Here is a 20,740-nt window from a genome sequence, read left to right as displayed (position 1 = left end):
TAGTAGAGATGGGATTTCTCCATGTTGGTCAGGCTGGTCTTGAACTCGTGACCTCAGGTGATCCACCAGCCTCGGCCTTCCACGGTGCTGGGATTACAGGTGTGAGCCACTGTGCCCGGCCCTGCAAACTAATTTTATATTCTGCTACCTTACAGAATTCTTGTATTGTTCAGGTTAGTTTTGTTACTGATTCTTTAGGGCTTTACAGGTGTACTAACATATAATCTTTAAGTATCGATGAATACACTGCTACCTGCTGATTCTTATGACTCTGACTTTGTTGAATTGCATTGTTCTTTGTTTAGTTGCTGACACCTCTAGCCCATTGTTCAGTATAGTGGAGACAGTGCGCCTCCTCACCTTCGTCCTGATCTTAGTGGAAACGCCTCATTATGTGAGAGCGAAGGCGTATGTTATTTTACCATATTAACAAAGTATTCATCAGTTCTTGTATTCTTGAGTGGTGTTTTACTGGAGTAACTATTGAATTTTGTTTCCATATCTTTGGAGACGACTGTGAATTTTCATATGGTAGCTTGTCTTCATGAACCTCCTAATAACGAATCAACTTTACATTCTTGGCATAAATCACACATGTTGTATTATTTTAATGTGTTTTTGAATTCTGTTTATTAATATTTAGTATTTCTCAATGGATACTTAGTCATAAGTGGTATTGGTCTATAGTTTTCTTTCTTCTTTTTTTTTGTTTTTGAAATGGAGTCTTGCTGTGTTGCCCAGGCTGAAGTGCAGTGGCAAGATCTCAGCTCACTGCAACCTCTGCCTCCTGGGTTCAAGCGATTCTCCTGCCTCAGCCTCCCAAGTAGCTGGGATCACAGTCATGCACCACTACCCCCAGCTAATTTTTGTATTTTTAGTAGAGATGGGGCTTCACCATGTTGGCCAGGCTGGTCTCAAACTCCTGTCCTCTAGTGATCCACCTGCCTCAGCAGTGCTGGGATTACATGCGTGAGCCACCGCCCCCGGTGTGGCCTATAATTTTCTATTTTTGTTCTATCTTTATCAGGTATGGGTATCAATGTTATACTTCATAAAAATAATTGGAAGTTTTCCTTCCTTTTCTGTGTTGTAGGACAATACATGTAGCATTAGTGCTACGTGGTCTTAGAAGTTTTGATAGAATCCTCCCATGAAACCATCTGGTCTCTTGCTGTGAGGTGGTTCCTTGATAATAGTTTTTTATTTGCAGAGGTCTACAAGATATTTTTTCTTTTTTTTTTTTTTTTTTTTTTTTTGAGATGGAGTCTCATTCCGTCACCCAGGCTGGAGTGCAGTGGCGCAAGCTCCGCCTCCGGGGTTCACGCCATTCTCCTGCCTCAGCCTCCCGAGTAGCTGGGCTTACAGGCGCCCGCCACCTCGCCCACCTAATTTTTTTGTATTTTTAGTAGAGACGGGGTTTCGCCATGTTACCCAGGATGTCTCGATCTCCTGATCTTGTGATCCACCTGCCTCGGCCTCCCATAGTGCTGGGATTACAGGTGTGAGCCACTGCGTCCGGCTTTTTTTTTTTTTTTTGAGGCGGAGTTTCGCTCTTGTTGCCCAGGCTGGAGTGCAATGGCTTGATCTTGGCTCACCACAACCTCCGCCTCCCGGGTTCAAGTGATTCTCCTGCCTCAGCCTCCCCGAGTAGATGGGATTACAGGCATGTGCCATCACGCCCAGATAATTTTGTATTTTTAGTAGAGACGGGGTGTTTCCATGTTGGCCAGGCTGGTCTCAAACTCCCGACCTCAGGTGGTCTGCCCACCTGGGCCTCCTAAAGTGCTGGGATTATAGGCGTGAGCTACTGCCCCCGGCCAATTTTTTTCTCCTTTTAAAATACTCTGTTTCAGGGCCAGGTGTGGGGGCTCACGCCTGTAATCCCAGCACTTTGGGAGGCCGAGGCGGGTGGATCACCTGAGGTCGGGAGTTCGAGACCAGCCTGCTCAACATGGAGAAACCCCTTGTCTACTAAAAATACAAAATTAGCTGGGTGTGGTGGTGCGCGCCTGTAATGCCAGCTACTCGGGAGGCTGAGGCAGGAGAATCGCTTGAACCCGGGAGGCGGAGGTTGTGGTGAGCTGGGATTGCGCCATTGCACTCCAGCCTGGGCAACAAGAGCGAAACTCCGCCTCAAAAAAAAAAAATTCTGTTTCAGGCTGGGTGCAGTGGCTCATGCCTGTAATCTCAGCACTTTGGGAGGCCGAGGCAGGCAGATCACTTGAGGTCAGGAGTTCAAGACCAGCCTGGCCAACATGGTGAAACCCAATCTCCACTAAAAATACAAAAATAAGCCGGTGTGGTGGTGTGCGCCAGCTACTCTGGAGGCTGAGGTAGGAGAATCACTTGAACCCAGGAGACGGAGATTGCAGTGAGCCAAAATCACGCCACTGCACTCCAGCTTGGCGACAAAGCGAGACTCCATCTCAAAAAAAGTAAATAGATAAAATAAAACAAGATAAAATATTCCGTTTCAGTGGTTATTTTCTCCTGTTATTATTATTATTATTACTATTATTATTATTATTATTATTTTTTTTTTTTTGAGACGGAGTCTCGCTCTGTCGCCCAGGCTGGAGTGCAGTGGCCGGATCTCAGCTAACTGCAAGCTCCGCCTCCCAGGTTCACACCATTCTCCTGCCTCAGCCTCCCGAGCAGCTGGGACTACAGGCGCCCGCCACCTCACCCAGCTAGTTTTTTTGTATTTTTTAGTAGAGACGGGGTTTCACCGTGTTAGCCAGGATGGTCTCGATCTCCTGACGTCGTGATCCGCCCACCTCGGCCTCCCAAAGTGCTGGGATTACAGGCTTGAGCCACCGCGCCCGGCCTATTATTATTTTTTTAGCATGGAAAATACTGATTTATTTTTTGTGACAGGGTCTCCTTTGTCACCCAGCCTGGAGTTCAGTGACCCAGTCTCGACCCACTGCAACCTCTGCCTCCCAGGTGCAAAGCGATCCTTCCACCTCAGCTCCACGAGTAGCTAGGACTGTAGGTGCACTCTACCATGCCCAGCTTACGTTTGTATTTTTTGTAGAGAGGTAGTTTTGCCATGTTGACCAGGCTGGTCTCAAGAGTCCTGAACTCAGGCAATCCACCCGCCTCCGCCTCCCAAAGTGCTGGGACTACAGGCATGAGCTACTGCACCTGACCTGGAAAATATTTATCTCATTTTTAATTGACACAAAATAACTCCATATTTATGGGGTACAGTGTGTGATGTTTTGATACATGTATACACTGTGTAATGATCAAATTAGGGTAATTAGTTTATCACCTCAAATATTTATCATTTCTTTGAGGTGAGAACATTTCTGTCTTCTAGTAGCTGTTCTGAGGTATACACTGTTGTTGCGTATAGTCACTCTGCTGTGAACACCAGAACTTCTTTCTTCGATCTGTCATTTTATACCTATTGACCAGTCTCTCCCACTGCCTCCCCACCCCCAACCTCTGATATCCACTCTTTTACTCGACATGCTTGATGTGAGCTTTTAAAAATCCTGTAAATGGGTGAGATCATGTAGTCATGTAGTCTTGTTTGGTTGGTTTTTGAGACAGGGTCTCGTTCTGTCACCCAGGCTGGAGTGTGGTGGCATAATCTTGGCTCCTGTAGCCTCCAATTCCTAGGCTCAAGTGATCCTCCCATCTCAGCCTCCTGAATAGCCGGGACTGCAGGCACCTACCACCACACCTGACTAATTTTTTTTTTGTAGAGATGGGGTCTTGCTATACTGACCAGGCTCGTTTGGAACTCCTGGGCTCAAGTGATCCTCTCACCTTGGCCTCCCAGAGTGTTGGGATTACAAGTGTGAGTCACCACACTGGCTGGCATTTGTCTTTCTTTTCTGTCTGGTTTATTTTACTGAACATAGTCTCTCCCACGCTTATTCATGTTGCCACAAATGATCAGATTTCATTCTTTATGTCTGAATAATATTCCATTGTGTATATAAAGCCTTCTTTCTTCATTCATCCACTCATGGACTCGGTTGATTCTCTATCTAGGCTACTGTGAATAGTGCTGCAATAACAAGATGGTGTAGACATCTCTTTGGTATACTGATTTTCTTTCTTTAGGATAAATAACCAGTAGTGGAATTGCTGGATCTCATTTCTTGTATTTTAAAAAATTTCTTATATTAAAAAAAATAGAGACAGTGTCTCACTATGTTGCCCAGGCTGGTCTCAAACTCCTGGGCCCAAGTGATCCTCCCGCCTCAGCCTCCCACAGTGCTGAGATTATAGGCGTGAGCCACTGCGCCCGGCCTCACTTCTTATTTTGAATATTTGTGTTTGCTCCTTTTTTCCTTTTAAAGTTAAATACTAGTACTTTGTTTAGTGGAAAAACACGAAAACCCCATCGGATTGTGATTGATTATTGAGACCTACTGATGGTTTAATTTCTGCTTTTATTTTTCTTTGGCTTACTTTGTTGTTCTAGTTTTTTGAGTTGGAAATTTCTTTCATGTTCATTGTTTCCCTTTTGTTGCTAAATGTTAGAGGCTGTGAATTTTTGCTGATTGCTGCTTTAAGTGTATTCTGGGGGTTCTGTATTTAATACTTTCCTTATTATTTTTCAGAAATTCTATAATTTTTATTTATATTTTCTCCTTCACCCATGAGTTGTCTAATAGAAGTCTTGTGGTTGTTTTTGTTTGTTAATTTCTTGGTGGAAGGGCCTTTTTGATCTTGTGATTAATTTCTCATATTATTCTGATCACCTTTATTCTAGTGTGTCTGATCAGGTAGTGTTTATAATTCTTACCTTGACAGAACTTCTTTGTCATCTTATTTATCACCTGCTGATCAATAGATATATATTTTTTCAGATGTAGTCTCACTCTGTCACCCAGGCTTGAGTGCCCAGGCGCAATTTCGGCTCACCACAACCTCTACCTCCCAGGTTCAAGCGACTCTCCTGCCTCAGTCTCCCGAGTAGTTGGGATTACAGGCGTCTGCCACCACGCCTGGCTGATTTTTTTTTTTGTTGTATTTTTAGTAGGACAGCGTTTCACCATGTTGGCCAGGTTGGTCTCGAAGTCCTGACCTCAAGTGATCCGCCCACCTCAGCCTCCCAAAGTGCTGGGATTACAGGCGTGAGCCACTGCGCCCAGCCCTGATCAATTTTTTTTTTTTTTTTTTTTTTTTTTGAGACAGAGTCTCGCTCTGTCACCTGGGCTGGAGTGCAGTGGCCGGATCTCAGCTCACTGCAAGCTCCGCCACCCGGGTTCACGCCATTCTCCTGCCTCAGCCTCCTGAGTAGCTGGGACTACAGGCGCCCGCCACCTCGCCCGGCTAATTTTTTTTTTGTAGTTTTTAGTAGAGACGGGGTTTCACCGTGTTAGCCAGGATGGTCTCGATCTCCTGACCTCGTGATCCGCCCATCTCGGCCTCCCAAAGTGCTGGGATTACAGGCTTGAGCCACCGCGCCCGGCCCTGATCAATATTTTTTAACGTTCTGTGTTTTGCTTGAGAAGAAGTTGTATTCTCTATTTTCTGTGTATACAATTTAGCGTATCTGTGAGTATCTTATTTAGGATTATGTACTTTTAGTTCATTTTCTACAAAATTACCTATTAGTGTGTTTCTGATTTATGAAGGAAGTTGGTGCATTTTTGGTGACAGATTTTCATAACTTGTTATAGATTCACTGTGAATTACGGCTTTCAGTATTAGAAATGTCCTTCTAGCTGGGCATGGCTCATGCCTGTAATCCCAGCACTTTGGGAGGCCAAGACGGGCAGATCACCTGAGGTCAGGAGTTCGAGACCAGCCCAGCCCACATGGTGAAACCGTGTCTCTACTCGAAATGCAAAAATTAGCCAGGCATGGTGGCACATACCTGTAATGCCAGCTACTTGGGAGACTGAGGCAGGAGAATCATTTGAACCCGGGAGGCGGTTACAATGAGCCGAGATTGTGCCACTGCACTCCAGCCTGGGTATAGAGGGAAACTCTGTCTCAAAAAAAAAAAAAAAAAAAAAGTCCTTCTGTGTCATATTTAATGCGTTTTGCCCTGATTTCCACTTTGATAGGAGGATTGCAGCTCTGGCTTTTTTGTGGTTTCCATCTGCCTGTAATTCTTAAGCCGCTCTGAGGGTGTGTTGGGTGCTGAGATTCACGCAGCTGCCGTTCCCTTGCTTATTGCCACCTTTGTGCATTTGTCTTACAGCTCCCTCCCCTTTAGCTTGGATGGAAGCACAGTCTCCCTGGGGTGCTGTAGACATTTGAGTGTGAGGGGGTGTGTGTCCACATAGCTAGCTCAGTCGCCAGGGCGTGAGCCTCTTCATGGGGAAGGACAGAGTGGCCCACGTTCAGGGCCTGAGCTCTCCCTCTTTGCTGGCCTGCCCTGAATTATCCTGTCAGTTTGCACCTGAGTGAGCAGCTCCTTTCTCAGGGTCAGGCTCAGCCCCAGCCCAGCTCCTTCCCTGGTGTTGGGATTGTTTCATAGTAAACACAGCTCAGGTGGTAAAATGGTAACGCAGGGGACCTCTGCCTTCATTTCCGTCCCAGCTTACCAGCTCCACAAGGAGATCTCATGATTTCCTCCTGCATCCAACTCACGTATCTGGTAAAAGTAGAATCGGATCAGAGCCTTATACAAGTCAAATATGAAAAACTGAAAAGCTACAAAATAGTAAAAGCTCTGGGTTGAGCTCAGAAAGCTCAGACTGGGCAGTGATTTGAAACACTTTATAATCATACCAAACACATGCCATGCTTTAGAAAATACAGAATTGCGGCCGGGCACAGTAGCTCATGCCTGTGATCCCAGCACTTGGGGAAGCCAACGCGGGTGGATCACAAGGTCAGGAGATCAAGACCAGCCTGGCTAACATGGTGAAACTCCATCTTTACTAAAAATACAAAAACAAAACTAGCTGGGCATGGTGTCGGGCGCCTGTAGTCGCAGCTACTCAGGAGCCTGAGGCAGGAGAATGGTGTGAACCCGGGAGGTGGAGCTTGTAGTGAGCCTTGATCGTGCCATTGCACTCCAGCCTGGGCGATGGAGCGAGACTTCATCTCAAAAAAATAAAGAAAAAAAGAAAAAACAGAATTCCTTAATAAGTTGTTTGCAGCCAGGCACAGTGGTTTACGCCTGTAATCACTTTGGGAGGCTGAGGTGGGTGGATCACCTGAGGTCAGGAGTTCGAGACCAGCCTGACTAATATGATAAAACCCCATCTCTACTAAAGTACAAAAATTAGCTGGGTATGGTGGTGCATGGCTGTAATCCCAGCTACTCGGGAGGCTGAGACAGGAGAATCACTTGAACCCAGGAGGCAGAAGTTCTAGCCTGGGCAACAAGAGTAAAACTCCATCTCAAAAAAAAAAAAAAAGTTGCTTCCAAAGGAAGGGATCAGGAAAAAGAAGTTGTGACTGATATTACCATATATTTTAATGAAGAGATGAATTTTATTTATTCAAATTAGAACAAAATTTCTGATTATGAACAATACAGGCTTATGAACAATTTTACAAACCTCGACAGAGATAAGAATGAAACTCCTAGCCAGGCGTGGTGGCTCACGCCTGTAATCCCAGCACTTTGGGAGGCCGAGGCAGGCAGATCACCTGAGGTCAGGAGTTGGAGACCAGCCTGGCCAACATGGCAAAAGCCTGTCTCTGCTTAAAGAAAAAGAAAAAGAAAAAGCTGGGCATGGTGTCACGCACCTGTAATCCCAGCTACTTGGGAGGGTGAGACATGAGAATCTCTTGAACCCAGGAGGCGGAGGTTGCAGTGAGTGAGCCAGGATCATGCCATTACACTTCAGCTCGGGGGACAGAGACTGTGTCTCAAGAAAAATGAAACTTCCGATCCTCACTAACTTTGCAGCTCCCTGTGGCCCATTGGAGCAGCGCCCCGGCCTGTTAGGGCATTTCTCAAAAGTGATGCGCTGGTAGATACCCTTCTCCTTAATTTAACAAAACCGGCGACAGTTACTTTCTTTCAGTTTGCCATAAGGATTAGTAAATGAGTCCATCACTGAACAGACTATCTTAATCCTGGTGTTTGACCACAGAAAAGTACGAAGATCTGAGCTCCTCTGACGAGTCCTGCCCTGCTCCTCAGAGACAGAGGCCGTGCCGGAAGAAGGGTGTCAGCATCCACGAGGGACCGCGAGCCCTGGCCAGGATCACAGGCATTGGCCTGGGCGGCAGAGCCCCACGGCCTCGCTATGGTGAGTGGCCCGCGTTTCCCGAGGGCTCTTTCTCTCTGCATACCAAGATTCTGTGTTGGCCAGGATGGAATAGCTCTTAGGCTCCTGAAACATGGGTCGCTGGACCTTAGGTGGCAGCGGGACAGGTGGCCCAGCTTTCATGCTCAGGGAGACTCAGGATTGAGTCCACTGATGGAAATGCACTGGTCACGGACTAGCTCTTCTTTTTTGCTTAATCTCCTTGAGTTTCCTTTTCATTGGCTAAATTTAGGAATAGAACTTTCTCTCCTGCAGCAGAAATGTAGCCCACTCAGATTTCATTCATCATATAGGTGAAACCCTGTCTCTACAAACATGTAGCTGGGCATGGTGGCAGGCATCTATAATCCCAGCTACTCAGGAGGCTGAGGCAAGAGAATCGCTTGAACCCAGGAGGCGGAGGTTGCAGTGAGTCAAGATCACACCACTGCACTCCAACCTGGCAACAGTGCAAGACTGTCTAAAAAAAAAAAAAACCGAAAAAAAAAACCTGGGGGGCCAGGTGCAGTGGCTCATACCTGTAATCCCAGCACTCTGGGAGGCCGAGGCAGGAAGACTGCTTGGGCCCAGGAGTTGTGAGACCAGCCTGGGCAATGTAGCAAGACCCTATGTCTACAAAAATTTTTGAAAATTAGCTAGATATCATCCCCATGCCTGTAGCCCTAGCCCCAGCTACATGAGAAGCTGAGGTGGAAGGATTGTTTGAACCCAGGAGGTCAAAGCTGTAGTGAGCCATGATGGTGCCATTGCATTCCAGTCTATATAACAGAGCAAGACCCTGACTCAAAGTTTAGGGGGCAATGATAAATAGCACGTGTTGATTATAAAAACTTCTCCATAACTAGGAAAATATGTAAAGAAGTAAGTTAGTTCCCCATGGTCCCACCAACCAGTCCTTTGGGTTCTTTTTTGAGACAGGGTTTCACTGTAGCCCAGGCTGTGGTGCAGTGGCACGATCATAGCTCACTGCAGGCTCCAATTCCTGAGCTCAAGCGATCCTCCTGTCTCAGCCTCCTGAGTAGCTGAGATTACAGACGTGTGCCACCGTGCCTGGTCAAGTCAGTGTTTTTATATAAATAAAGGGGCAAAACTGGAGTGAAATTGCCTGGTATGCATGCCCCCCCTTTTTTTTTTTATTTTTGAGACGGAGTCTCGCTCTGTCGCCCAGGCTGGAGCGCAGTGGCCGGATCTCAGCTCACTGCAAGCTCTGTCTCCCGGGTTTACGCCATTCTCCTCCCTCAGCCTCCTGAGTAGCTGGGACTACAGGCGCCCGCCACCTCGCCCAGCTAGTTTTTTGTAGTTTTTAGTAGAGACGGGGTTTCACCGTGTTAGCCAGGATGGTCTCCATCTCCTGACCTCATGATCCGCCCGTCTCGGCCTCCCAAAGTGCTGGGATTACAGGCTTGAGCCACCGCCCCCGGCCTCATGCCCCTTTTTCTGCTTGGTTTTAGAGGAAGGTAGAGTTAGGTAATATCATATTATTGCCGTTAATTTTTAGCCCAAGGCCTTTTTCCTTCCTGCTCAGCCAGATCTCTTTTTCGCTGGGGTTGACTGACCCGAGGAGCCCGCTAAGAGCCTATGGTTAAAGGTCATAGGGACATAAAGACACCTGGTTGACGGGTGTCTTTGTGAGGTCATTCGATACCTACTGCTAAAAGGAACACTAGTGGTATAGTTTTCTCTGGTCAGGCATCTGTAAATACAGCTTACCATTTCCTACGTTTTCCCTTTGAAAAAGAGATTGCTCGGTACAAAGGAGAGGGCCCAGGCTTGACCTGGCTGTCAGCCCTGGCCCACCATGCACTTGTGTGGGCCACTCACTGACCCTCAGAGTGACTTCTCCACCCACACACCACAGATAGAGCCATGCCAGGTCGCAGGGGCAAGTAGGTGAGGTCATGAGCGGGAAGTCGCCTGCCTCCATCCGGGGCCTTGGCCTCTGAGGCGGTGGGGGCATCTGGAACCAGGATTGGCTTCACTTTGGAGTTCTCTGGGCTTATGGGCTCTATTCTGTACACAGAGCAGGCTCCTCCCCGGGGCTATGTCACCTTCAGCAGCAGTGGTGAGAACGCCCTGGAAGAAGAGGGCCTCTGCTGCCGGGACGTCACCTCCCCCATCAACGAGCGGGACGTGGAGAGCAGCAGCAGCAGCAGCAGCCGGGGTATGTGCACCCCCACCCCTGTCCAGCCCGCGGCTCAGGCAGGTCCTGGAGCTCCTGTGTGCCCGTCCCCACTTACCCACTGGGCTTGGTGCTGGGACACAGCCCAGCCATCCAGCAGAGGACAGGCACAGGGGAGGCGTGGGCAGCCCTGGTTCTTGAGAGGAATGGGAGAAGCTTCTGTGCCAGCGTCCCCGTGCAGCTTGGGGGAGCCACTCCACACCAACAGGTTTAGCTGCTTGCTTGGGAGCGCCCTGAGGCTTTCCGGACAGGCTCCAATAGGAATGTCCTGTTATAACTGCACCTCCGTGCAGCAGCTGCTCACATAGTGCCCGCCGTACGCCAAGCCCTGCCCTGGGTGCTTGGGATTTATCAGTGAACAAAAAACAAGCCCTGCTCGTCTGTATAGAGGGGAGGGTTTAGATCAGGCAGGAAGCTTGAAACATAAGGAAGCAACCGCGGCAGGCCCCAAGGAGTGCCCTGGTGGAGGTGGCTCAGCCCGGGGCACGCCCATGCACAGCACTGCGGTGAGGCCTGCAGGCGGACACCCTGTCTTTCCGCCCTCAGAGGAACATGCTTTCTGTGCCAACCTGGAGCCTGTCCAGAGCAGCAGCAGCAGCGAGGGCCTGGCCAGAGCCCAGGGGCTCAGCAGCGAAGCTTCTGTGGAGAGCAATGAGGTGCGGATTCTTCCTCGTTCTCCCATAGCCGGTCCCTGGCTGGGATGCCTAACATCCCCCAGTTACTTTAAGATGAGAACGTCCGTAGCAAGCACGTGCTACACGTGTGTGCCGCGCTGGGACGTGCTGTGTCCAGGGCCTGGCTTCTCAGACGACAGCGAATGCACTGGAAGCCCCTGTGTGGCGGGTGGGGGTTCACCAAGGCTCTCCAGTCAGTCCGTGCGCTCCTTCAGATACATGGCTCTCACCGCAGGACTCGGACCACGCCTGTAAAAGCTCAGCTCGCAAACAAGCTAAAAGTTACGTGAAGACCAAGAATCCTGACAGCCAGTGGCCTCCCCGCACTGGGACTGACAGGGAAGACTTTCCCCTTGAGTCCAGCCCCCAGACTCAGAGGGCCCCCTACTCAGGACCGCAGGTAAGACCGCTTGTGAAACTGGAGGTTACACTCAGAGACGGCACTTTTTGTGACTTATGAGGCATGTGTTGTGTATGTAACGTGCCAGGCTGCTTGGAGAACGGAATGGCCGTGGCGTCCCCATGGCCTGGTAGGCTCTGCAGGCTCACGGCCGGCTCCGTGGCTGACGGCCCAGCTGCACGGCTTCTGCTGTGTTCCAAGGACCTGTCTCCCTGCTTCCCACACTGGAGCTGGCTCCCCTGAGCCTGGGGAGAAGAAACACACCTGACCACAGAGCTGCCTGCGGGAGTCTGACGGGATGCCGCTGAAGCAGAGACAGGGACCACACACGGTGTGTGCTTGGTGATGGTTACAGCTGCCACCATCCTCATCCTTGCTGTGGTCCCTGTGACCATGCATTACCTTAGGGATGACAGGTGTGACTCTCAGCTCAGCTGTCTCACCTGTGTCTGCTGAGTTCTGCTACCCTGTGCAGTCAGAAGAGACACGGAGAAGAGAGGCAGAGGGAAGCTCTGGTGGGTTGTTTTTTTTTCTTTGAGATGGAGTCTCGCACTGTCATTGGGCTGCAGTGCAGTGGCGCGATCTCGGCTCACTACAACCTCCGCCTCCCGGGTTCAAGTGATTCTCCTGCCTCAGCCTCCCAAGTAGCTGGGATTACAGGCACGTGTCACCATGTCCGGCTAATTTTTTGTATTTTTAGTAGAGATGGGGTTTCACTGTGTTGGCCAGGCTGGTCACAGGCTCCTGACCTTGTGATCTGCCTGCCTTGGCCTCTCAAAGTGCTGGGATTACATGCATGAGCCGCCACGCCCGGCCTGGCTGGTTATTTGTTAAAGCACCGGCTGTGCTGTTCACTAGAGCCTTGCTATGCCGGCTTCTCCCTGCAGCCCCCGGCTCAGTGAACAGGCGCACACCTCGGTCCCTTCAACACACACTGAGTGGAGTCTGGTCAGGGTAGTGTCCTAAGTATGTTTCTTTCAGAAAACAGCTTGAGGCAAATGGCAGAGTAACATTCGTTTCTCCATTAAAAGCAATAAACTCTCAAAAGTAGGATTTCTGGAGTTGAAAAGTAAACTAAAATGAAAATATCACTAGACGGGCTCACAGCAGAATTGAGCAGGCAGAAGAAACAGAAAACTTGTGAACACAGGTCACCTGAGATCATCTCGCTTGAGGAACAGAAAGAAAGAGTGAAAAAAATGAACAGAAACCCGTGACCCCCTGAAGCACACTGACAGCGTCCACACAGTGGCATTGCAGAAGAAGAGAAAAGCAGAAACAACGGGTAGGACACAGCCTGACCATCTCAGGTGGATCAGAAACACGGATCTTACATCCAGGGCGCTCGGTGAACTCCAGGCAGGTAAACTCGGAGAACAGCTGCGCTTAGACAAGTGGAAATCAGAACGTCGGACACGGAGACTAGAATTAGAGAACAGCGCTCTCTGTGTACAAAGCATTGTCCGGATCAGCAGCTCCATCGCCCCTTCACAGAACTCAGCACGTGAGGCAGGAGGTGGCCAGTTTCTCGTGATGAACATACAGTGTCCCCAGGTGGCCAACCATAGTGTGAGGACTTACCTGCCTGCTACGTCCTGCCCTGCCTGAGGCACCAGAGTAGGAAGGGACAGCCTGGGGGCTACACACAGGCCCGGTCTTGGTGCTAAGCCTGGGGAAGCAGTGGGGCTCCAAGCGGAGGAAAATGGCTCTGCTTTGTCGTCGGCCACTACCTCCCCCAACCCGTCCCCTGTGCCTGCCAGGACCTGGCCACACTGCTGGAGCAGATCGGGTGTCTGAAGTACCTGCAGGTGTTTGAGGAGCAGGACGTGGACCTCCGCATCTTTCTGACCCTCACTGAGAGTGACCTGAAGGAAATCGGCATCACGTGCGTCCAGAAGGGCTGCTCTGGCCCTCAGCCTGGGGTTGGGGCGAACTCCTGCTCATGTAAAGCGCTCCTGGGAGGCTGAGGCACGTCCTGGTCATGTTCCCCCTGCAGGCTGTTTGGGCCCAAGAGGAAAATGACATCCGCCATTGCCCGCTGGCACAGCAGTGCCCGTCTGCCCGGGGACGCCCTGGAGCTGGCCTACGCCGACCGGCTGGAGGCTGAGATGCAGGAGCTCGCCATCCAGCTGCACAAGGTGAGTGGCTGTGGGTGGGGGATGGGGGGCAGGGCGACAGCCCTGAGTTGGCCCCATCTCTGACAGATAAAGGTGGGCGCTGTGTGGAGGGGTCAGGTGGATGCAAGGGGAGAGGCCGCAGAGGACAGGGCTATGGCCAGGGGTTTGGCTTGCCCGGCTACCTCCCAGCCTCCCGCTCCCCTGCAGCGCTGCGAGGAGGTAGAGGCCATGCGGGGCCAGGTGTGCCAGGAGCAGGAGCTGCGTGCCGTGGTGGAGAGCTGCCTGCTGGAGCAGGACCGTGCCCGCGAGGACCTCCAGGCCCACCTGCAGGAGACGTGGGCCCTGGCCCGGGACGCTGCCCTTGTCCTGGACCAGTTGCGGTGAGTGGCTCTGAGCTGGCCTGGGCTGGGTCTCCAGTGGTCAGCCGCCTGGCCCCTGGGCCCCCAGACATCTTTTCCTCCTGATTTTGTAACTGAGAGGTGGATTTCAGCGCCTGGAGCCACCCCCCCATTTCATCCAGGCCCTTCCTTCCTGCGGGCAGAGCCAGGCAGCAGTCGGGGTCGGGAATCTGCACCGCTCTCCCTCCTGCTCTTTAGCACAGCTTCATGGGGCACTGGGCCAGCTCACGAAGGCCAGCTGCAGGGACAGGGCAGAGTCCCTCCCTCCCCTTGAAGGTCTGAGGTGGGAGCTCTGCGACGGCCAGGCCTCTGCCCTCACCAGCACTTGTTCCTGTGTCTGGTAGAGCCTGTCAAGCTGAGCTGTCATCCCGAGTGAGGCGGGACCATCCCCCTGGTGCAGCCACCCTGGGCCCAGGCCTCCCCGCAGCTGGTAAGAGCAGCGGCCTGACTCCGCACTGGGCAGAGGAGAAAGCGGGGAGCCCTGAAGCGGGGTTTGACTCGGCGGGTTTGGCCTGGTTCTCTGGCCGGCAGCCACTCTCCAGGTCCCTGTGTGCACATGATCCCAGAGTCCAAGGAGAGGGGGCCCTGGGCACCCAAGCCCACTTCCTCACCTGTGACGGGAAAACCGCCTACCCCAGGGGTGGGGGGCGTTGTGCCATGGCTGCCTGTGCTGTGCTGAGACCGCCAGTGACTTCTGCAGCCTCCAGCCAGGGCCCAGACCCGGGTCCCCACCGGCACAGCTTTGTCTTCTCTTGGGCTGACCCGGGCCTCGTAGTGTTTGCTTAGCCCGTGGGAGGAAGGGCACAACAGGGCTCCCCAGCCTTGGCCCTAGGAGGTCGCTTCGACACTGCCAGGCGGGTGGGGAGGCTCTGATCCAAGCAGCTTCTCCTGGTTGCATGGGCTCAGAATAAAGCAGGGCCTGTGGGGACACAGACCCACAGCTAACTCCATCCTGCACCACAGACGCCAAGGACTGGCAAGTGTCCCTGCAGGCCATGAGCCTCCCCGAGCTCTCGGGAGCCCTGGAGGACCGTGTCCACGAGATGGGTGAGTCTCCGGGGACCAGACTTTGCTGAAGACTAAGAGCTCCTTGTTTCCAAGGGAGGCAGAGGGACCCCTTTCCAGGGAAAGCAAGTTTGAGTCCCTCTACCCCAAGGCTGACCTCGGGGCTGGGGCCATGACGGCTGAGGGGCAGGTCACATCCTGCAGCTCAGAGCCCTGGGCAGCACTACCCAGTTCTACCAAGCCTGGGAGGGAGAGGCTCAAGGTCATCGTTCCTCAGGGCAAGCACTGTGCTCAGTGACCCAGAGCCTGGAGAAGCTGCAGGTGCTGAACGGGAAGAAGTGGCGGGAGCCCTAGCCCGCGGGCCGGTGAGTGTCTGCCAGCCTGCATCCCACGTGGCGGGAGCAGCAGGGCCTGTCTGGGCAGCTGCAGGTGTGCGTACGCACCCACCTGTCCCCCTCTCTTCTTACCAGGGCTTTTTCTTTCAGAATCTGACGTTGGGTGATTGGTCCACCCTGAAGCTGTGTGCCAGGGAGTGAAGAGGACAGTAAGCAGGCAGCTGCCACGTGCAGCCCAGGCCCAGTGGGGGCCAGAGGATCAGGCCCCGGGAGCAGCCGGCAGACAGAGGCAAGACAGGGGCTGCGGCCCTGGCCGAGCACCTCGGGCCAGCACTGAGGCGGGACAAGGGTCTCACCCAGAACCTGGTGGTGAGGCCCAGAGTTCATGGGCTGCCCTGGCCCAGACCAGGCAGGGCCCTGGGGGAAAAGTATATCCATACACACACACAGGTGCCAACTGAGGTGTGACCTTAGGGGTGAGGACTGGGGCGCCTGGAAAATGCCATTTGTTGGAAAATAAAATTGAACAGCTAGTGAAGGGCTCAGTTCTGGTCACATGACATGAGGCCCTGGCCAGTGCAGCAACCGTGACTGCCCTGTCCCCTGCTGCTCGGGAGCGCCTTTGCTCGGCGGGTGTCCCCTGCTGCTCGGGAGCGCCTTTGCTCCTGGAGCCCACGTGACTCAAGACAAGGCTTCGAGAGCCAAGAATATCCCCAGCCCGCCATAGGACAGGGCCTCCCCGGACATGTTGCCCTCACACCGAGCGCTGAGATAGTGCTGGGAACACCACCTCCCTCACCAGGCCAGGCATGGGCTGTGAACATTTTCTGACGATGCCACTGGAGTCTTTCCAGATGTGAGGCTGTAGGAGACCACGAGGGATGGCTCTGCTGCTGTCCTTCTGCATAGTAAGCCTGCACTGCTACACCAGCCCATGGAGCTGCTTGCAGATGGTGGTGGTGTAGGGCGGGTTTGCAAAGCAGGTCAGCTCAGGTGCAGCCAGGGCCATCAGGATCAGGAAGGGGAGCCTTCCCTGAAGGTCTCAGCCCAGATACCCCAACCTGGCTGATGGGCACAGCGCTTATGCTGGGAGTGCCCCCAGTCAGCACTGGGGACAAACATGCCTCTGGCTGGGGCGGCTCCTCCCTCCCCCTAGGGCAGGAGGCCTGAGCTGGCTCCATCCAGAACCGAAACACACAGAGTAGCTGAGAAACACAGAGCAGCTGAGGAGTGACTTTATTGTCTTCTCCTTCGACAGCTTCGTCGTACATAGCTGGGCCCCCGAGGCCCTGACTGTCCCTGGGAACCAAGCCACGTGGGGTGAAGCTACTTTGAAACCTCACCCACAGTTCACACGTGGTGAAAGAGAAAATCTAGCAAAGTAAATCCAACAACCACCCAAATTAACAGTATTAACTTCCTACCCCAAGTTGGCTCTCCCCCAGGCTCTGAGCTGGCTCAGGAAGGAGGCAGGAATGCTGACCTAGACGAGGCATTCTGCACCCACACATCCTGTCTTCCGAGTGGCCCTGGAGCTGTGTGCAGTCCCTGTGGGCCTCCACCAGCCGGGATGAGACACACACACACAGGAGGGTCTGAGCCTGGGAGGCTGGAGAGGCAGGCCCAGCGTGCCCAGACCACCCTGCTCTGCCTGAGAGGATGGGCTGGGTCCCAGCTGGCCTGGCCACCACCTAGTGACTGCTTGGGACAGTGGAGATGACAGGATGCCCCTTTGCCCTAGGCAGTCAGAAGTGGGGTACACACACACACTCTAGAAGCCACACTTGGCAGGAATTCCCAGTCTTCCGGCCCAGGGGAGGGTGCCAGCAGCCCAGGCAGCCCTCAGGACGAGGCTGGGAGCAACTTCTCCAGGGCCTTCTTCTGCTTCTCGGTGGCCGCAGCCAAGGCCTCAGCCAGCTTCTCCTCAGGCATCATGTTGAGCACCTTGAGGGCAAAGAGGAGCTGGCACTTAGCCGTGCTCACAAAGGCGTTGCTCAGGAAGTTGGGGAAGCCTCCGACTCGGTCCTTCTGGGTGTACAGCGGGACCCGCACGAGGCCCAGCACCTGTGCAGACAGGAGGTAGGGGTTGGGGCCAGGCCTGCCACGCAATGGCACCCCCGGCAGGAGGGGCCTGGAAGCTAGGAGGCCAGGGTATGAGCAGCCAGCTTTGCCAAGGACTTAATGGGAGACCCAGGCAGGACCTGGCAGAAGCCAACCAGCTCCCTTGGAGCAGTGCAGCCCCCTCCTCCCCAAGCAAGTGTGGAGGCTGACCCCATGCACTTCCCCCTCGTACCTAGACCACCACCCGGGGTCCACACCCCATGCTTCCCGTCCACCCAACGAAGCCTGAACACCTGGAGTCCAACCCTTCCAGACCACAAAACACAAATACCAAGAGCCTTCACGCCCCCCCATGAGGTTTCCAAGTTTTACGACCCCCGCTGTGCTCAAGTTTCCCAACTCCCCAAGCAAGCCCCGCTCCTCCCCCATCCCTTCCTCCCCACCGATCCCACTCCCCACTCCCAGGATTGGCAATGGCAGCAGCAAGGCGGATGTAACACAGCCCTGAGGGAGCCCCAGCCCCGGCCCCCACCACCGCCCCTCCTCTCCCGGCCCCCCAGCCCCCTCTCCCCACCCCATTGCTGGAGACAGCGACACCCGACCCAGCCCGGCCAGGGGACCCTCAGGAGACGTGTTACCCATCGGTGCCTTCCACGGGGCCAGAGCCAAACCCCGGGGCGGGGGGCGGGGCCCGGGCGGCGGCCCCACCTCCAGGCCGTGGTCGCGCGAGTGCACCGCGCTGATCTCCACGGCGTGCAGCTGCTCCAGCGTCAGCTGCCGTGCGTACAGGTGCGCCACGACGCGGTGGGGGCCCTCGGTCAGGTGCGAGCTCAGGTAGTCGGCCTCGGTGAGGCGCAGGCAGCCCAGGCCCAGGCCCAGCACCCGGTTCAGGCCGTCCTCCAGCGACCAGAAGCGCCGGTCCACGAAGCCCCCGGGGAAGCCCAGCAGCCCATCGAAACGCATCTGCATCTGCAAGGGAGCGCGGGTCAAAGCCGGGGGATCGTCGGACGCCCCCGCCCCGGCCCGCCCGCGCCCGCTCCCGCTCCCGCTCCCGTCCTCACCAGCACCGAGAAGCGCATGGGGATGCGGCCGAAGAGCTGCCCAGGGTTGGCGGCGTACAGCATGGCGTGGCACGAGTGGCTCCAGCCCGGCCCCAGGCGCATCGCCTCCACCCGGCTGATCTGCTTCAGCTCTGGAACCGCCGCCGTCGACATCTTGGCACTGACCCCGTCCCCGTCGCTGCCACTTAAGAGCATGCGCGAGCCCGCCCCCGCCGCGCCTCACCAATCCGCGGGCGGCCGCACCCCCGGGTCCCGTTCCCCCGCCAATCGCCGGCGCACCCCGGACCGAGCCCCTCGCAGCGCCGCGGCGCGTCGTCGAGAGGTGCAGCGAGCGGTGTGCAAAGGGAGGCGGTGAGCGTCAGCCGTCACCCAATAGTCGCACACCCCGGGCGGCGGCCCCGCCTCCGACGGGATCGCCCAGTCGACTGGTCGGTGCCGTGGTGGCTCAAGGTTCACACTGTGGGCGACGAACATCTTCCTTGGCGCCCCAAAGCAGACAGCCGAAAATCCCTGCGGTTTCTCCACCCTCAATGGCGCCGATCCCCCTTGCGCTCACCCGTTTCTCCCCAGGAGGCGGACCCGGCCCGCATGGCCCTGTGCATCCGCAGTGGCGCCCTTGGCACGACCACACAAGCCAGAAATGCCCCGGAGCCTTGCTCTGCCAGCGCCACAGGACCCGAGCCCGGAGGGCGACGGCCTTCGCCTGCCACGCACGACAGCAGTCCCGACCTAGCCACCCTGCTGGCCGGCTCGATCCAGGACAGCACAGGAAGCAGGGCCAGGCAGGGCTTGAGCGCCCCAGTCCCCGAGTCCACGCTGGGTCAGGGCAGACGACTGGGAGCTCTGGGGCTCTGTGGACCCAGCTTGCTGAGCAGAAAGTGACTTAAATTCCGGGGCTGGAGCTTTCCAGCATCCTCCATGCCAGGCACCCCGTGCTGTTGGGGGAAGAGGGGCTTCCCCAATTTACGATGAGGAACTTGGAGCTCAGAGAGGGACAGAACTTGCCTAAGTACACCCAGCAGCTGGTGACAGAGACAGGATCCCGATTCCACAAGAGCCTGAGGTACTTACCTTGTGTTTGTCCTGGAGATGTCTCAGGCTCAGAAACATCAGAAACAGGCCGAGAGCGCGAGGTCCGCTGAACTCCATGATGGCAAGGCTCACCTCACCAGCAACAGGGCCCAAGGCCACTTTCCTCCCCACGGGGGGAATGGATTTGCTAAGTACATGAACCACCCGCCTGCACTCACAGCATGGGTGCCCAGGGCTGGGGCAGAGTCTCAGGAGAGCTGTGCAGTGAGGCCAAGCTCACTGGCACAGAGAAGGCTGCCTTGAGTGGAGCCAAGCAGGAGGAGAGGTAGGCAGAGGGTGGGCACTGGAAACTCACCTGTTAGGTCCATGGTGGTGTCAGATGTGGAGAATAAGAACCCAGAGAGGGCACCTCTGTCTCCTCCTATGGCCACCAGTGGGTCAGGGGCCACATGGGACAGCGGCCACATGGGACAGCTGCAGGCAGCAGGGGAAGTCCAGATTCCAGGGTGAGCGACCATGTCAGAAGGCGAGAGGGCAGCAAGGGGAAGGGTCCTTCCACCCAAAGAGGGCCCCCACCCCTAGGCAGCCAAGCCCTGCCAGTGCCCAGGGCCTGTGGGACGCCGGCGCACGGCAGGGGAGGCTCCCCTTGCTCCAGCCCCTTCCCAAGACCAGACATGAAAAAAAGTGCTGTGTCTGTTGGGAGGTAGATGGGGAGCCAATCTGGCCCATGCAAGCACCCGTCTGACACCTGGGCACCCCTCTACCCACACTGGGATGGGGCCAGACCCAGGCGTGTCAGAGCAGCTGCAGGGTCCATGGGTGGCAGCCTTCTCAGGGCAGACACTGATGGGCCAGAACATGGGCTTCCCCTCCAGCCTCACAGTCTTCAGTCGAAGAAGGGCTATGGTGGCAGCTTGATCTGCGCCAAAGGAGTTGGGGCCCTGAGTGGTAGGCGGTGGTGTGGTGGGTGCCCTGGGGCACTGGCCACTCCCTGGGCCGGGGAGCAGGGGCCGTGCAGAGGCCTGGGGCTGGGCTCCAGCCTGCAAGCCCACAACCATGGGTGGCTAGACCTGCTCCCGCCGTCCAGGCTCCACACACCAGCCACAGGGCTCTAGCACTGCCCCTCTGCTTGGAAACCTATTCTTAAAACTCTGACTCCCCCTTATAAAAACACTCCAGCAGCCCCTACAAGCTCTTCAGTATCTATCCAGCAGCCTTCACTCCAGCCAGGAGCTGTCCCCAGGGGACACACCAGGCTCACTCCTGCCACCTGG

The 20,740-nt window shown here is 54.7% G+C and overlaps 2 protein-coding genes across 17 annotated transcripts in view; one reads left to right on the top strand and one right to left on the bottom strand.

Annotated features, from left to right (window-relative positions):
* Positions 1-16,443, top strand: part of LOC105467832 (ankyrin repeat and sterile alpha motif domain containing 3) — a 53,868-nt gene extending 37,425 nt beyond the window's left edge. For 8 of the 15 annotated variants that reach the window (XM_071084053.1, XM_071084055.1, XM_071084050.1 and 5 more), the window contains 8 exons: positions 8,028-8,186; positions 10,225-10,365; positions 10,930-11,039; positions 11,293-11,457; positions 13,218-13,342; positions 13,454-13,595; positions 13,782-13,954; positions 14,317-16,443. In XM_071084053.1, coding sequence (XP_070940154.1) covers positions 8,028-8,186; positions 10,225-10,365; positions 10,930-11,039; positions 11,293-11,457; positions 13,218-13,342; positions 13,454-13,595; positions 13,782-13,954; positions 14,317-14,758 — 1,457 coding nt within the window. In that variant the 3' untranslated portion in view covers positions 14,759-16,443. The remainder of the gene's footprint in view (positions 1-8,027; positions 8,187-10,224; positions 10,366-10,929; positions 11,040-11,292; positions 11,458-13,217; positions 13,343-13,453; positions 13,596-13,781; positions 13,955-14,316) is intronic. The other 7 variants (XM_011717569.3, XM_011717568.3, XM_071084060.1 and 4 more) reach the window with 5 other exon arrangements.
* An 86-nt stretch (positions 16,444-16,529) lies between these two features.
* On the bottom strand, positions 16,530-20,502 carry LOC105467836 (nudix hydrolase 16 like 1). 2 transcript variants are annotated; one of them, XM_011717577.3, is made up of 3 exons: positions 18,435-20,502; positions 18,082-18,342; positions 16,530-17,376 (listed from the first exon to the last, which is right to left on the bottom strand). In XM_011717577.3, exons 1-3 carry the CDS (start codon positions 18,627-18,629, stop codon positions 17,155-17,157), a joined length of 678 nt encoding a protein of 225 aa, XP_011715879.1. In that variant the 5' UTR covers positions 18,630-20,502; the 3' UTR covers positions 16,530-17,154. The 2 variants fall into 2 exon arrangements, with proteins under 2 accessions (XP_011715879.1, XP_011715880.2); XM_011717578.3 differs by having other exon boundaries at positions 18,012-18,342; positions 18,435-18,627.
* Positions 20,503-20,740: the final 238 nt, after the last annotated feature.

This window comes from Macaca nemestrina, chromosome 18 (assembly GCF_043159975.1).
Source record: "Macaca nemestrina isolate mMacNem1 chromosome 18, mMacNem.hap1, whole genome shotgun sequence".
Classification (NCBI taxonomy): Eukaryota; Metazoa; Chordata; class Mammalia; order Primates; family Cercopithecidae; genus Macaca; species Macaca nemestrina.
Note: the sequence above shows the minus strand (reverse complement) of the source record. Positions and strands in the feature narration are given on the sequence as shown.

Coding starts and splice junctions, on each gene's coding strand:
- LOC105467836 (XM_011717577.3), bottom strand. CDS start 18,629: ATGCTCTTAAGTGGCAGCGACGGGGACGGGGTCAGTGCCAAGATGTCG. Junction 18,343..18,434: donor CCATGCGCTTCTCGGTGCTG/GTGAGGACGGGA, acceptor GCTCCCTTGCAG/ATGCAGATGCGTTTCGATGG. Junction 17,377..18,081: donor CGCGCGACCACGGCCTGGAG/GTGGGGCCGCCG, acceptor CTGTCTGCACAG/GTGCTGGGCCTCGTGCGGGT.